Below are 16806 nucleotides of genomic sequence, written 5' to 3'. Positions count from 1 at the left end.
TCATGGAGAACTCAGCATACCACCTTGAAACTAAACATAATTTCTCATGAGTCAGCCTCCAGGCAACATTTTGTCGTTCTTTTTTACAGAAGAATGTCTTCGCTTTTCTGTGTCTCAGTTAAAAAAAAGAATGTAGCAGCAAAAACACAGTTATAAAAATACTTCGCCATTTTTCTCTCAAATATTCATCTGTCAAGAGTAACTCTGCTTTATATCACATTCAATTTGAGGAGTCACATTTCACGCTGACAAGCTAAGTGATAATGCGTTTGCAGCTTGCAAGGAACCATGTTGTCATTCCCTCAATCATATCACAAATAAACTGATGATTTAGCAACAGAAGACTGCACACTCCTAGCTTCAAAAAGTACTTGTTTTAGTCCTGAACCAGAAATGCCATTGTTATGAACAACTCTCGTAAGATATTGATGGTGCAGTTCTCATCAACAGTAGCATCATGGCTTGCTCACTTACGTCATGATGAGAGTTTCCTCCCCAGGTTCCCCTAAAACTCCATCTACAAATAGTGGGAGGGATGTAAAACTGTACTTGCTCCAAGATCTCCCTTCATCAAAACTTAACCTAGAAGAGAAAGCAGAGTAAGTGTCTTTCTTCTTTACTCTCCTTTACTTGAGGAGACTCTAGCCCATTACAGCTGCTACGGAGAATTGGGAAGCAGCTTCTCTCATATACTGACATTTTAGTCCTTTAAATAAATATTTTGGGGGAAGCATCATGAGTCAGAGCATTGCTCAAGCTTGTTTGGCATCATACCACTAACCCATGGCCAATATTTAAATGGTAGAAACTAATAGTTACATTAGAGATTCAAGTTTTAAGGGCAAAATGTAGTCTAGGGATAAGATTTTTAATAAAATAAACAAGCAATTTTAAGTATCTCATTTTGCATCCCTAACATAAAAAAAATTAAGGAAGTTAGTTTTCTAGAGCATGGGAGTTTTGATTCTTCAGACCAGCAGTCTCCCCAGTGTGAGTATAAGTGAGAGCCTGGAACCACTCATCATCTCTTAAGACTTGGGTCTGTGTGTTCCAGATTTTGACATGACATTAACTGTAGTGGAAGTAAATAATGCAAAACAGAAAACTATGTTCTTCCTCCTACACTCAAGAGCATTAACTAGCAAGGAAACTTTTTGCATAATCCTGAATCTATTCAACAAAATTCTGATTCATAAGTGCTGCCTGCCATGTAGAAGACAAGTTCATCCACAATTTTGGAACTAAAGAATACTTTATTAACTTAATAAGAGAAAAAGGCATAAACCAGGTATATATTTTATAAACAATCAAACTCAAGAAGCCAAGTTGTGGTAAACCAGGAGTGCTGTGGAATTATATTGATGACATTTCAGATGTGGCCAAGCCAAAATTATGTAAACTGCCTGGACTTCTTAGCTTTATCTGAATTAACAACTGCCAATAGCTTAACTGATATTGTCTAGATTGTAGCTACAGAAAACTGGATGCATATTAACTACCTACTTCTGCATCTGGAAAGAGGGACAGCAGACATTCAGTACAGATGGAGTCATTACCAGAGGTGTCTGATAGGCAGAGATGTGTGTTTCATGGCGACGAGTACTCCACCTTGATCCAGGTACAGAACACTGTGCTCTTCCTCAAAGATCTGTAAAAAAAAGCAATCTATTTAAATCCATTATTCTTAGTATCAAGAAAATTGCTCATTCTTTAACCATGATAGAGGACACGTATGTGCTCAGGAAGTCACAAATCAGAGGAAATTATAGAGGCAGTTTCTGAATTCTGTTTTTGTTTAGGGATTCACACCCACCTCCCCCCCCGCCCCACCAGTTTTTCCAGGTCTTTGGAAAATGCATTCTGCCTCTGATAGAAAGTTAGAAACATGGAGGTTTTTGCAAGGATCAACAATTTCCCTCCTTTCAATGACAAATTTTTGTTTAAAGAAGGATTTCATGTGTTTGCACATATCCGGCCCTATCTCACATAATTGATGTAGACAGAAAAACGAGGGCTGGTCAAACATTGCAAAATAATTAGGTTCTTGAGATATCAAATATTGGAAAAGATTTTCTTTTCCTGTGTCTTTTTTGTCTTAACTCTCTGCAAACATCTACCCTCCAGTCTATATAGCAGCATTTTTAAGTCTGAGAAAGCTGTCCTTTCTCTTCATGACTTGATATTCCACTCAGAAAATAGGAATAATAGAATTTCCTGATCTGAGGATAAACAGATTATAGTATATTTCTTAACAAGTGGGACTCTACTAAGTATTAGGAACTTAATTTAATTTCATCATTCAGTCTTCACAATTAGTGAAGAGGTAGGTAGCTTTAACAAGGCAAACTGAATTGTCTTTTCCTCCATCAGCTTAAGAGCAAGGCAAAATAATCCATTTACATGGACACTGAACTTTGGACAACTCAGCTTAGCTGAAATGAGTTCCATCTGGAGGAAGGAAAACCAGACCAGTGAATTACTGGTTTTCAGGAAAGTATAAGCACAGATGAAAAGAAAATGGTTTGATTGGTACAAGGGATGTACAACAGTAAGAGATAACACATTCTCTCCCCTTAATATCCATAATTTATGCAATTCTCTTTGCTACAGGGTTGAACTGAAGTCAGACTCCAAGTAGAATTACAAAAATAATTTTCTGTTATATCAAGTCTAACAACATATTCAGTCTTTTACTTTGAGCATCTCTGTACCTTTCAGAAGAGAAGGTAACTCTTTGTAAAGATCTGCAAAAAGCTACTCTGAACCAAATGAAACAAAAATTAAGTAACAGATAGAATTCTAGTTTTATGACAATTTCCTATGATTAGTATTTAAATCTGTGATCCTGTGTCATTTACCTGCCTCCAAGTGTTCCCAGCATCAGAAGTAACAAACATGCTGATGTCATTGTCTGATAGTTCAGTGCCTACATTACCTGTAAGACGAGCATTGGTTAGTGATGGAACATCAGAAACAGTAGAACTAGCAAATCAGGGAAGTAAATGTGTTTATTTACCTTTTTTAATTTAGAACTTCTAGTTTTTCAGGGATAATGAGGGGAAAGGGAAGGGGAATGGGAAGAGAAGGGAGGGGAAGAAGAAAGGGGAAGAGAAGGGGGAAAGGGGAAAGCAGGGAAGGGAAGAGGATTTCAGTTTGAAGATTTATATAAAAGACCCAATACCTACAACTCTATACACCTCCAATGCAAAGGAAATGCCCCGATTTGAATTTATGTTCATGGGAGTAGAGGATTAGGCATGATCTCCTTGGTCTTGAAGGCTGGTTTCCATAAAAAAACCATATGACAAGCTGAAGGTCCATAAGGACTTTCATTTGATAGCCTGTCTTCTTTCCCAGTACTGGTGCTGTGACACCCGACAACCACCCAACAGCTTCCACAAGCTCCACATGTTGTCAATGTTTGCGCATCGTACACAGGCAATCTTTAAATGTTTCGTACCTGAAGCTACAATAATACTGGGGGCAGTGTCTCGGCTGGCGATGTTGCCTGAGGTATAGGGGTTGTCTGAGACTTTCAAGTGAAGATGAAGGGAGCAATAGGGCTGTGGAGAAAGGTGAAATAAAAGTGAAAAGCGGATACAACAATGCATGCAGCTATTTCTACAGGTTTAGAAACTTAAGAGTCTCCTTCTGTATTTCTTCCTGATCATTGCATTCAGTCACTCTTAGAAAGGCAGTCACTTTGCTATCATTTTCTGACACAACCTGTTCCCACTGGGAAACTGATTCACCAGGCTGAAACTCTCTCCCAAGGACAAGGTCTTTGAGGCTGTACTCTCAAAGGAAGGAACCAAGCTTGCTAGGGAAGGTGATGGTATGGACTGCCCAGCTCTCCTGGCTCCTACCTCTGTGAGAAGCAATCAAGGATGCAGATATGAAGTGACTCTCTGAGCAGCAGAGTCCAAGCACCAGGAGGCAACATAACCCTAGTGGTGTGGTGCTGAGTCACCACTAATTTGCCATGAAAACCAACGTAATTCAGAAAGTGTCATACCATTTCATGAGTCTTTTTGACACATGACTCTGTTTGGCATTGCACTGCAATTAATAAAAAGAAATACCAGGACTGGAAAGTATTCATATCAAAGTTATTTAAAACAATGCTTCATTGCCCATCTGGATGTGACCTTTAAGATTTCAATACAAATATATCCATGGAAACCTCACCTATTTGCTATTGATTTTGTATGCTGGATACTGAGATAAAATAAGAATGGTACACAGTAAATTTGCTGAGCAAGAGAGTAAGTCAGACAGGCAGATTTCCAAAGATGCCATTACAATTTCTTCCAAATCTGTAGTGTGGAAATTTCTGAAAATTTCCGAAGATTATTTCCTTCATTTGGGCTTTATTTTCAGTTTTTTTCTTCCAAGCCTCTCGAAGAGCCCTTAATGAAATATGCTAAGGGAAGAGTGGGGGAAAATACTGGCAAGAAAACCTAAAGCAAACTGACTCAATTAGAGGGGACATCACACAGGAATACACCTGTAAGATGAGAATGAGAGGCTACGCAGAAGGACCTTCAGACTCTAAGGAGGCAGGTTTTTCTGTCTAACACCAGCTGCCTAAAGGCTAGACCTGCAGTCCCAAGAGACTGTCTGGCAAGCTCTGCAGGAGACCTAGTCCCATAGATCACTGGAGGAAGAACACTTATCCATCCAGTCTCAAAGCAGGTGACTCTGAAATGAAAATTCCCCTGTGGAGAATGGTAGGGTTCTTTTGACAAAGGCAAATGAGAGTGGTAAGGAGGGATGCGAGCTCTCTCTTATGTTAGACAGGAAAAGGGGACTTGGGTTGTGCAGAAGGAAACACAATCTGCCAAGTGGAATGTACTGAGCAGCCTAACTCTAACTGACAGCCTTGCGAGGGCAGCCGCTGGAGCAGCCCGGGGGCGTCGGCAGGGAGTGGAAAACAAATTGAGCTGACATGAATGCAGGAAGTGGAAAAGCATTGCAAGAGCATGAATTCTTTCCTTTTACATTTTTATAGGTTGTGAGAAGACTAAATAGAGAACATATTTTTTAAAACTCACATATTCCAAGTCTACTTCAGCATTTTGAAGATAGAAGCTAATGGCAACTCAACCAGTTCCCAACTCAGATGAGACCTTGCTAGACTTAAATCTTTGTGCTATTATTTCACAGATAAAGTACATAGAACATAGACTATATACCTCAAATATTAAAAACCAGGCCATCTGCCTAAACAGACAGATGATCTTTTCAGTGGCATGACTTCTTATTGGCTGGAGTGCAGTAATGCTTATGGTCTCTGGTGGCAACTGGGTATGCTGCAAAAACCAACCTTTCCACTCTCAGCCAAACACCTGAAGTTACTACCTATGGCCATCCCACATCCTCACTGTGCTAGCCTTCTCTTCCTCATCTCTGATGTATACCTTCTCCAACTTCTTATAGAGTTTATCAACAGGTATTATTTTCCCAGCTGGTTTGGGCTCCCACATACTGATGGTCCCTTTGTGTTCCTCCTCTAGCTCCAATAGCTTAATTCACGTACAGACATCTCACTATTTTTCAGAATCTTCATCAATTGTCCCTATCCTTTTTGTTGTCACCAACAGGCTACTAAAATCATTATTATCATCAGAATCACCAGCTTTGGGGTTTTCTGTCATTACCTAGTACCCAGCTGTGCTACCTGCTCCATGGCCACTAAGGCACAGCCAACCATGGCATGGAGCATTTAAAACCTAGGTAGAAGATAAAGCATAGGTGACACAGCCCATTGCTCTGCTCGCTGACAGTTTTTACAATTCTGCTAGAGTTCATTACTTACTTGCTAATACTTTAAAGCCAGCATTTCTATGTTCTCCTCTTTATGTTCCCTCTCAGTCCTTAGAAAAATTTCTCATAAATAACCACAAACCCACTTCTTGACTGTTTTGCAAAGCCTGAACTGTCTCCAATGGCATGGCACACATAAACCAGCTATTAGTCACTGTCCCTGATCAGAAGGGGGACAAAGTATTATATCACAAGGATGATGGTAGATACCAGTCACAAACCTAGGGGTAGTCACAGTATTTGCTCACCTGCAATAGCAAGGAGCAATGGAGAGAGATAAACACTTCCAAGAGAGACATTCATAACGCCCCACTTAGACACTTAAACTGCTCTGTAGCAGATGACATGAATGTGTCCCCTTACAAGAAGAAGTTCTTTGTCCTGAAATCCTTTTAATCCATATGGTCAAGACAAACAAAATGTCAGAGGGATAAACAGATGTCTGGGGAAGCAAGGCCAAGAGAAAATAAATGACTTGCCCAAGGTCACGTAGGAAATTGTAGATAGGTCTGAAAACTGAATGAAGATTCTCCTGAGATTCAGCCCAGTGTTTGAACCATAAGTCTATCCTTGAAAGTGAATTGATTTACTCTCCTAGGCAGATGCGCATTTGTTGACAGACAGAATTACTCCTCAGCTAACCACTTCACAACACGTGGTGAGTATCAAACTAAACCAGCATCTTTGGGATAAAATAACTTGGCAGCTATTTTGTGAAGATTAAGTGCATTCATCTTAGAAAACGAGTTGTATAAATAAGAAAAACAAAACCTTGGGACTAGATGGAATTTCATTGCTTTCCTCCATCCTCATTATTCAAAGCTGTCTCACAAAAAAATGCAAAGTTCTGAGTTGCTTTGAAAAAAGCACCTCGAGCGTACTCTCAGTAGAGGGAGGGTTCCGTCTGGCTTGCCTTGTGTTTCAACCAGATTCCCTCTTAATCTCCTTGGCTGCCAACTTAGCTGCTATGTACTTATTTCTGGTTTAACTCTCATGTAGTTTAGGTTTAAAGACCAGATGCAGCAAGGACACAGCATTGCACCCGCAGGCTGAGGACCATCCTGTCACTCTGGGAAATGACAGCTCTTATTCTGTCAACGAGCTGGAACATACATCATTGCTGTGTCCTGAGCTATTGCTAGAGACAATTATCTGAAAACCAGCAGTGGGAAAGCATTAGTATCTGCTGTGGAGCAAGGATGGCAGCTAAATCAGATGAACAATGGACTATTAAGAATTCACTTAGCTATGCCATAAGGAAAAGCATGATCATGCCAGGAAGGAAGGATCTAAGGAGCTAAAACTTGTAGTGATGCAGGGGTAGACTATATGAATAAAGAGGTGAGTGGAGTTTGTGAAGTGTTTTAATACTATAGCTGTGTCATACTGACAAGGGACAGAATTCCCTTAGAGCAGAAGAAAATTCCTTTTTTCCATGTTTTCCCTCAGCAGAACATCATTACGAATCCCTGACTTATTTCCAGGGATGTACATTTCCAGTGCTTTTGCTTCAAAAATTTCTTTACCACTCCCAGCTTCTGTAGCCTGTTCTCTATCATTAATAGAATTGTTTCATTCCATATTCTGCCTTCATTTTCCCCCACCATTAAGTGTGACTCTCAGATGAGATTTTTAAATAGGTTTTCTCTGTCTTGCAGAATTGCTATTTTACTTCGTGGGTTTGGATGCATTTTGTGATCTCCTATCCTTCCCTTTCTATTGCAGGCAGACTGCCCATTCCTACGAACTAAACATGTTAGTTTACTTGAGATTTCAGCTATTTGCTTTCTTTCAAATTTGCAAGCTGACCACCTGAGACCCTGCATGCTCAGCTGATGATTCCTGCTCTTCTAGCATTCCAACAGCTTATGACAACCTCTTGCATTGTCTGAGCACTCCATGTCTGGAAGGAGTGTTCAGACAACAAAAGAGGCCTCTTGCCTGTATGAGGATGTAAGAGGAAGAGTAAAAACAAATATGGCTAAACACTCCTCTGGCCTTATCACAGGGAAGGGCTGACTAAATTCCTTTCTATTATCCTTCTGGAAGGGCAAAGACTGAGCTACACAGTTAAAGTCCATTGAAGATTTGTCCCCTAGCCCCCTGAAATCTTGGATCAATTTCTACAGATGCTCACAGATCTAAAGATGCCTACTTCAGGACAAGTCACAGAGCATTTAAGTGCAAAGTGGATGACAAGCTTATACAAAGCTTGCACAGGTGGAAATAAATCTCAGAGCATGTCCATGGTTCCACAGAGAGCAAAATGTAAATGAACCAGTGTTTAAATAGTGAATGGTACATACTGGAGCTTCAAGGATGTAAATGCAATCCACAGAGAACCAAGAGCTTCTCTGAGTCAGTTCTCACAGTGTCCCTACAAGTGCCCACACTTTTGCTCCTCCTCCTGAGCCTTTGTCTGGCTTGTTCAAGTTTGCCATCCTCAAGGGAACTCCAATTTGTTTAGGCATATCTGGTCTAATTTTAAATGAAGCTAATTGTGCTCTCAGGCACCTGTAGGTATAGTAGCAGATAGAGTATGGATGGGAAAGCTTAAGGCAGCCATAATTCTCTCAGTCCCTAAGAACCATCCAGTTCTGTTTTATACATTGTCATATGACCACTTCCATTAGGTCATGGATAACTACAGTGGCAGCATAACCCTGTAGATAAAATACTCAATTCCTGCAAACAACTGTTCCATAAGGACCACACAGAACAGTATTGACTCATTTATAACCACAATGACAAGTGAGACTTTGTTTGATCAGTGAACAACAATACCAAGGAAGACCCTTCCTCAGAACACAGACTTCAAAGGTATTGAAAAAGAATGAAGCTTACTTTTATTATTTTACTTGCCAGTGCGATTTTTCTCTTCTGCCTTGTCAGCCCCCTAAAATATACTGCCATATCATATAAAAGAAAAATCTTGGATTTCTGATAAAATTGGTTATAATTTGAAAAGGTCAATGTGTGGTTTTTTACCAAATATGCTCATTTGAGCTAAAACGAGATTTACAACCTATTTGAAACACCAAGGCTCCTTTACACAGTCCCTTCCAAAAAACTAAATTCTTATAGATCTGTGAGGTTTTCTGAATGTTACCTTTTTTGGTTTTTACCACACAGAAAGATGTACTTAAAAATGCACTGTTATAATTTTTTTAAACTTGAAAGAAGAAAACAAACCCAAGCAAATTTAGTCATGCTCCGAAATAACTCTCCTGTCTGATCCCCAGTCCTCCCTGTTTATTTTTTTCTAACTGGACAGAAAATATAAGGCTTGCATTTTGGTTCAATCAGAAAATCAATTATTTGAACAGCTTCAAATATTTATTCTTTGCTCTTGCAATACTGCATGACATTCAGTTAAGAGATAAGTGTAGCATTCAGATACCAAATGTAATGCTGATTCAGATTCTTACAAACTTACAGCCTCAAAATGAGAAACCTTGTGTTTGCTTGTTTGTTTCCAGATGGAAAGCAACATGCAAGTACAGGACAGTAGGAGGAAGAGCCATCTAAATAGTGTCCCTTATTCTGCCTGGAACAATGTTAGAATTTGCATAATATGAAAGCTGTTGAGAATCCCAAAAACAGAGGTTCTGAGTATTATGCCACTCCTGTGTACAGATTATATTGGTTGAAAAATATGTCAAGATCAGTCTAAGCTTTCTATTTTGATAGAGATCTCCAATTACAGACACAATCCTCATAGTTTGTTTTCCCTCTTGGAAACTGTTTGCATATAATGATGATTAAAGACTTAACTATATGTGGATCTATATCAATAGAGATAGATATAATTTACACCAACACAAAGCTATACATATATTTGAATGAACATGTCAATTCTCACTTCTGAGCTCAAAGATAAAATGATAGATGTTAATAAATATTAATGCCAACAGAGCAGCCTGAAAGATATCAGAGCTCTCTTTTCCTTTATGCCTGTCTCCAGCCATTAGATTCCTTAAAGTTCCTGAGCTACAATAGCTCACGCCTCCCATCTAGTGTCCAGAGAAACAACTGCACAGACACGGCATCCAGCTTCACCTGCTGTTTAAGGTGACACCATCACTTGTGTAGAAGGAGAAGGCTAGTCCACGACGCTTATTTTTGTTCAGAAATTAAATTAAATTAAACTAAATTGAATTGAATTATATCAAGCTAAATTACAATGCCACGTCCTGCAATTGCCTCTGGCAGCCCAAGCCTGATGTAAAGCACTCCATGAGATACACTGCATGGAGAGGAGAGCTGCCCTCTCTTTCTTGTGCCACCTGGTAGAAAAAGATTGTTCTGAGATATTACCACATCACCAAGTTCCCCCCTCAGCTACTTACCAGGAGACAGTGAATGGGATTTCCTCTCAGATCTGTGTGCGGAGCCTGCAACAAACTCCAGTCTCTCCCTTTATTGTAGGTGATGAAAGTTTTCACTTGGCTGTCAATCTTCTTGTTAGCCAAGAACATTCCCTTTATCCCTGCTACCTAGGAAAAATTGACATGTCTGAAAAATAGATCAAGTCCATGCAGGTTCTGTGCATGTGCCCCTCCTTCCCCGTCAAACCCAACAGCGCCCTGGCAGCTGTGTCATTGTGGTCAATGTTGAGGCAAGAATTGTCAGGGAAGGCAAGTTGAGGTGCGTGGGCATCACATGTGCAAAGGTGACAAATGGGAAAGAAAGCTTGTACTTCAGAATCATCATGGGAACATGGTAAGACATCAACAGCATTATCTGTACAGTGACAATCTCTCAACTGTGTAGTCATCCTTCCCCTGAGAGATGAAATATGTGCAGGGCAATTACTTGTCTCCTGCACAACGGTAGCAGGAACCAGTGCCAGTTTTGGCCTTGCAAAAAAACAACACCACAAACACATAAACTTGCAGTTCAATGCTTCTATTCTCATCTAGCCTTCTTAAGACATTCCATCTAAGGATCCCAACGTGTTTCATAGTTATCAGTGTTTCAACAGGATAACTTGAGGCACAGAAGTATTTTTATAATGGTTTTGTATTTTGTGAAAACCAAAGCACCAAAGGTGAGTCAAGCAAGGCTACCCAGAATGCTACTTGTAAACCTAGCAATGAGATCCTCACCTTTTTATTTTTTTCTGGTATTTTACCTAACAGCTTATATCCATAGACCTGCAGGAGGATTTTGTAAAGACAAGATGCTAACAGATTCACATTGGAACCAAGCCCAAAAGTATCTTACTGGGGAGAAAAAAAATCAGCCTCAAACCACAACTCACGCTGCAGAATGTTCCCGTCCTCTCAGCACACTGAAAATCAATAGCCCAATAGCTGCTGCAGCTTGCGAATGAATTTGTTAGGATGTCATTCTGCAATCTGAGTGCAGCAATAAAAAGGGAAGTGAAATCAGGAGGAGGGGGGAAAGTGAGAAACTTTTTGGTTTCCAGCAAATCTGTTCAGTCATCCACCTCATCTCTTTCTATGACATAGAACTAGCAGACAATCATTTATCAAGACTTTTTACTCACAGAGATTATGACTTAAATGGCATCACATGGTAAACAGTTATACAGCAGATTCAGAGCTTTTTCCAGCTCAACCAGTTTTAATCATGTGGCTGAATTTGGATGCTACAGTGAACAGGGCCTTAATGCATTTTATGTCACATGCTGTGAGACTACTAGTGCACAGGGCTTTGGTACAGTATATTGGTGTTCTTAGTCATTTGTAAGAGTGTCTTCCTGCTTGAGCAATGGCACTGGATTTCATTTGAAGATGCATAAAGACTTTCACATAACTTGCTATAATGGGCAATAGTTTTTAAATTAAGTAGCTAACTAATTTGTTGTTATTGTTGAAATAAGCAGAAAAAAAAAGATAACTTTCTCAATTTCTTAGTCAGATTTGTTTGTTCCTATCCAATTAAGTATTCAGGATTTCTTTGTTGTCTGAAAAGACAAGGGTACTCTGTCTCCCAGTGATATTGTATGAATATACAGGGCTGGAAAAATAACATAGTTGTGTCTTTACTACCAGAAGCTAGAGCCTGTATTTCCATTTGTACTTTGCTTTGTTGTTGTCCTGAAATAGTTCTATTATATAGTCCCCATGAAATGCTGGCCATAAATGATTAAAGAGCATTTTATATATCAGGTGATAAATATGTTCTGAAGTCCTGCGTATTTTTCTTTTTATGATTCTAGTCATGGGCTGTGACTCAGAACCCTTTCCTAAGAAAGCAAAGTTAAGTTACACTGTCAGTCTTGGACAGCTTTATCTTAAAAAGACTGCACGCACTATACATGCTGGTGTACTCACAGTAGGAAGGGATACACCTATTGCATATACACAACCATGGAACACACAGTGATCTGTTCATCCCTGCTGTCCATACAGTCATCACACAGAAAGACCCATGCAAGGAAAGCATGACCAGCAGTGGTCAGACAGAAAAGCACTCCATCAGTTTCCACACAGGAACTGAAGACAATCCTCCCTCCCCAAATGCATTGTGCACAGATAAAAATGCTGGTCTACAGTATCAGAAAGATTCTTATGAGACACTTGATCACACAACTCAAAAGACATTCTTCCCTCCTTGTCACCACCCTCATTCATCAAACATATCCTTCTCAGCCAAGATACATGTAAGTCCCAGAGTGATAGGCATATATACCATAGCTACAGACACATCTCCTCACAGTCTGTTATCACTTAAGTCATGGATTCCCACAGGCACAACTGTCTTGCTGCAGACCAGTGCAATAGAGTTGTTCCACATCATTGGAGAGACATAGGAACCAAAAAGGGCACTCATATCCAGAAGTCAATTATTTTAGCTCTTCTCTCACTCTAGGAGATGGTCTTTAGGACAGCCTTTTTGTGGGGAGAACTCAGTGAGGCACCATGAAAGAATTTTTATTTTCTGTTTGTACCTAGTGCGATTCCCTGTTGAGCAGCATTGAGCAGATTAATCCTGATCTAGAATCAGTTTAGGAATTACGCACACAAACATGTTCACTACAATTCAACCAGAAGAACTTACTTATAACACATGACGAACATGCACACAGACACATGCACATTAAAAGAGCCTTTCTAGGGCATCTTCTCAAATAATTGTGCTTTTTTCATTTACTGCTGCCACCACAGAAGGACTCTTTGAAATCTCCACACTTCCTTTTAATTTATCTATAGAGTTTTTTCTTCTCCTGTCTTCATCTGCATTTACCCCTAGAGCACTCATCTTTTGCAATAATCTGACTCAAGAGAACCACATTGGCTGGCTTTCTGTTCCCTTCCAGCTAGAACATCAAATGGAAAGGAAGGTTTGTGCCAGGTTCCATGTCAGCCAATATTCTTTCTATCTAGATAATCAGCAGATATGACACTGTAAGTCTGATTCCATCAATTTCAGTCCAGGTTACTGTGTGGTGTCAGCTGAATAAAACAAAACAAAAGCTTTTCTTCCCCTCCCCGGGATGTAGGACACCTTTACATAATGCAGTAAAACTGCTTCCTGAGCTGACAGTAATAAGAGGCAACAGTTTTTCCATGGGTTGCCAGGACTGCAGAGAGATTAATAGTGAAAAATGACTGAAATGGCAGTGCCCATCCTCCTATGGTTCATCTGCACTGATGTGCAGTGCTCAGGCTCTCTGGACAACTAAAGGTGGTTTCCAAGTTAAGGTCAGCTGAAGGAAAACTATATGGCAGAGCTAATATATAGACAGTGATGGGGAAATATGGGAAGCATCTTCATTTTCAAAGGTACTCAGACCTAGTTCATGATTTTTATTCTAAATGGTCAGAAAATACCCTGGAGGAGACCCAGAAAGAGAAACTGACCCTCAAAACAGCAGCTGAGGACTGAATTTCTCCTTAGTTGAGTGCTGTTTCCAGAGGTAAAACAAGCAGCAGAGCAAGAAATGTACAAGAGCACATTAAAAGTCCTGTTCTTAGGATCAGTTCTCATAGAAGACAATGTAAATTGGCCTTTCTACTGGTGAACTTAAGCAGAACACAGTTTCTCACAAAAAGGCTCAGGGGTAAAGAGGGCATCAAAAAGAGTTAGAAGAGTTTCCAGGCTCGTGGAATAGCCCAAGAGGGCATACCTACAATCACCTAAGTTCCCTGAATAGTCCAAGCTTAGAGAAGTGACAAAGACATCTGAAAACTGCTGTCTCTCCTTAACTTCTAAAACAAGAGGTTGAACAGGCAGAAATGCAAAAAAAAAAAAAATTGGAGAAGGATGCTGTTCAGACTGTTGGGAGCTTTCAGAGTCATAGAGCCAATGTGGGTCCAAGCTGATACTGGGGGACAAGGATTTTGGCTGAGTTCCTCTTAGCAACTATTCTACTACATTTTCCAATGCATGAAAGAGCCATCAGCTCTTCCTCACCTGAGAACCCTCTGGAGAATACAGCAGTGAATCTGCTCATAATATTAGGCTGGCCTTAATTCAACACCTGTGTAAAACCTGGATTTAAAACTCAGCTGACTGCACAGAGGCCCTTAAGTAAAAGGAGGGTAAAACTATGTGTTTAGTCACGTGCTGGCTTTGCTGTTCACATGCCTATTTACGAGACTGATGTGCAAGGAGGAAATGGTACTGGGATCCTGTGAGCTTCTGAAATAGAAATGAGATGTTTGGAGTTATGACATACCTCATAGAGGTCAATCATAACATTCCCCTCCAGTCCTTGACTACTCTTGACATTTTCCAAGGCCAGGGTGAAGTAGATCCCTCGGGTGTCAGAGATGTACAGATTGTATGTGTCATTCTGGTTCCACTCTTGTACAGCTGCAAACACCTGATTCTCATCTGTGCTGATAACATGCATGTCCTGGGGAAAGAAAAGAGAGGGAGGTTAGTAGAGGGAGCTCTGTGCTGCCATTTCCAAGGGCACCAAAGTAATCACGGATGAGTTTAGGCTGGAGTTTAAATGGAAACTGTAGACAATACTGCTGCAAACAGGTCATTCCATCCAGGGATTTACACCAGCTCTTTTCTGTCAATTTTCAAAGCAGTAATTAATTGATGAGGTGTTAATTGAACACTTACTTTGGTAGTACAGGGTTACACAACAGCACTTGCACTGTCCCCCCTTTACCAACACCTTCATTTTAATGAATACTTTGTCTGAGGGGTAGGGAGGGTTGTTTATTCTTTTTTTTTCTTCTGGCACCCAAGTGATTCCACTTCTGATTGTAGAATCGCAAATACTAAAAAGGATTAAAAAAAAAGAAAAAAAAGAAAGGAAAAAGGGAGCGTCTGAAACACTTCTTTCTTGCCCAGCATTCAGAAGCCAAGTATGCTTGTTATCTACAGTTTCTGACAACAGTGTGGACTAGAGCCAAGGTCCTGGACCAATGTACTAAACACCACACCTGAAGAAATGCAACAGAAAAACAACTCAAGTACTCATAAGATGTAAAGAATAGAATTATAGTTACCTCACTGGTGTTATGAGTGAGGTTTTGTTTTAATCTGTTTATTCTGTGTGTTACAGCAGGCAGGAAGCAATGAAAAGATCGCATAATTAAAGACAAAAATCAGAAACTATTAAACCTGATTCCATCTTTCAATACCTGGAGAAATTAATACCCAATAGAAAAAGCTACCAAAGAAAGAGACTGTTATAATGAAATTCCCAGGCTCTATCTGCCCAGCACAGGGACTCTCAGTTCTTTGGTGCCATAAAAATCTATGGAGGTAGGAAAAGAAATGAAGATTTCTTAGCACCAGGTGATTCCCAGAAGACTCAGCTATTCTGTCTGTTTTGGGCAGATATCCCAAAAGTTATTCTGCTTCCATGAATCTCATCCAGGACTTTCTATATGCAAAACCAAGAACTTTATCAGAAAATATACTCTTTGGAAGCTGGTGATACTTCTCCCTTCTGTTAAAGATAGTTTTTGATAATTCACTGTCTTGTGGATTTTTAAGGAGAATTAATACTTCCAGGTGAAGCCTTGTAATGTAAAGATAAAAAAATAAAAATTTGATCTATCAATTTGAAAGCAGATTCACCATGAAGTTAAGATTCAGAATAGTTGTTTGTTCATCCAGATCCAGTTCTGAATACAGAGTGGATGAATATGCACTTGATTTACCTGCTTCTTTGCACTGGAGAAAATCATATCCCAGAAGATGGGCTCAGATTGTGGAGGAACAGATTGGTTTAATTCCTGAGGCAATAGGGAAGGTAATATAAGTCCCACTGCTTTCTACTAATTTTGGCTGTGAATAGACATCCTCTCGTAGCTCCAGCTGTGCTAGTAGAAGTTACAGCCACAGCTGTTTGTCTGAGGCTCCTTATTTCAGTCTGTCACCCTGGTGAATCTGCTGGGAGATCTACATCAGTAGGTGTTCCCAGTGTGCTTCAGGCGACATTGCCTAGCACAGCTCTAATCTCAAGTTTTAACTTCCACATATGTGCACATATGGGCAGGACTCTCTACTTAAACACAGACAGATTATGAGTAAAACCTGTTTTGTCTGGTGATTGTACTGTTTCATTAACTTACCATTTCAATTAATAAATTCAAAATAACTAGGGGAGAGGGGTAAAAAGATACTTGAATCAATATCAGAGAAAACTAAAGGCAATTTCATGAATATTTAAGAAGTGAACAAGTTAATTTATTCACTAGATGCTCCCTGAATTCGATCAGATCATGCTGTAAGATGGAAGTCTAAAGAAGCTTCCAGTAAGGCTGAAGGAATTTAAGCCTGGGGAAGCAGAGATTGAGACTGAATTGGCATAATATACATAGTGAAAAAAGTCAAAAAGATAGTTCCAACTGTGTGCCTTTGGGGATAAATTAACTTTTCCTCTTAATATGAACTTGTCCAATAGATGCAGCAATGATGCAAAGCTTTGAAAGAAAAGGAGCAGTCTATGGACATCAAACAGGTCTTTGACCGACAACAGGATTTTTTTTCATTTCCGCATTGGCAAAATTAAAATCAATCAGCATACAATTTTTTTTT

The 16806-nt window shown here is 39.8% G+C and overlaps 1 protein-coding gene across 3 annotated transcripts in view; it reads right to left on the bottom strand.

Annotated features, from left to right (window-relative positions):
- SORCS1 (sortilin related VPS10 domain containing receptor 1) overlaps nucleotides 1-16806 on the bottom strand; it is a 267062-nt gene that overhangs the window by 48977 nt on the left and 201279 nt on the right. For all 3 annotated transcript variants that reach the window (XM_071563880.1, XM_071563882.1, XM_071563881.1), the window contains exons 9-14: nucleotides 14477-14656; nucleotides 10176-10322; nucleotides 3461-3563; nucleotides 2859-2935; nucleotides 1557-1648; nucleotides 475-582 (exon numbers count right to left, since the gene is read on the bottom strand). In XM_071563880.1, the coding sequence (XP_071419981.1) occupies nucleotides 475-582; nucleotides 1557-1648; nucleotides 2859-2935; nucleotides 3461-3563; nucleotides 10176-10322; nucleotides 14477-14656 (707 nt within the window). The remainder of the gene's footprint in view (nucleotides 1-474; nucleotides 583-1556; nucleotides 1649-2858; nucleotides 2936-3460; nucleotides 3564-10175; nucleotides 10323-14476; nucleotides 14657-16806) is intronic.

Source organism: Pithys albifrons, chromosome 9 (genome assembly GCF_047495875.1).
Source record: "Pithys albifrons albifrons isolate INPA30051 chromosome 9, PitAlb_v1, whole genome shotgun sequence".
Lineage (NCBI taxonomy): Eukaryota > Metazoa > Chordata > Aves > Passeriformes > Thamnophilidae > Pithys > Pithys albifrons.
This window is presented reverse-complemented; position numbering and strand designations above follow the sequence as displayed.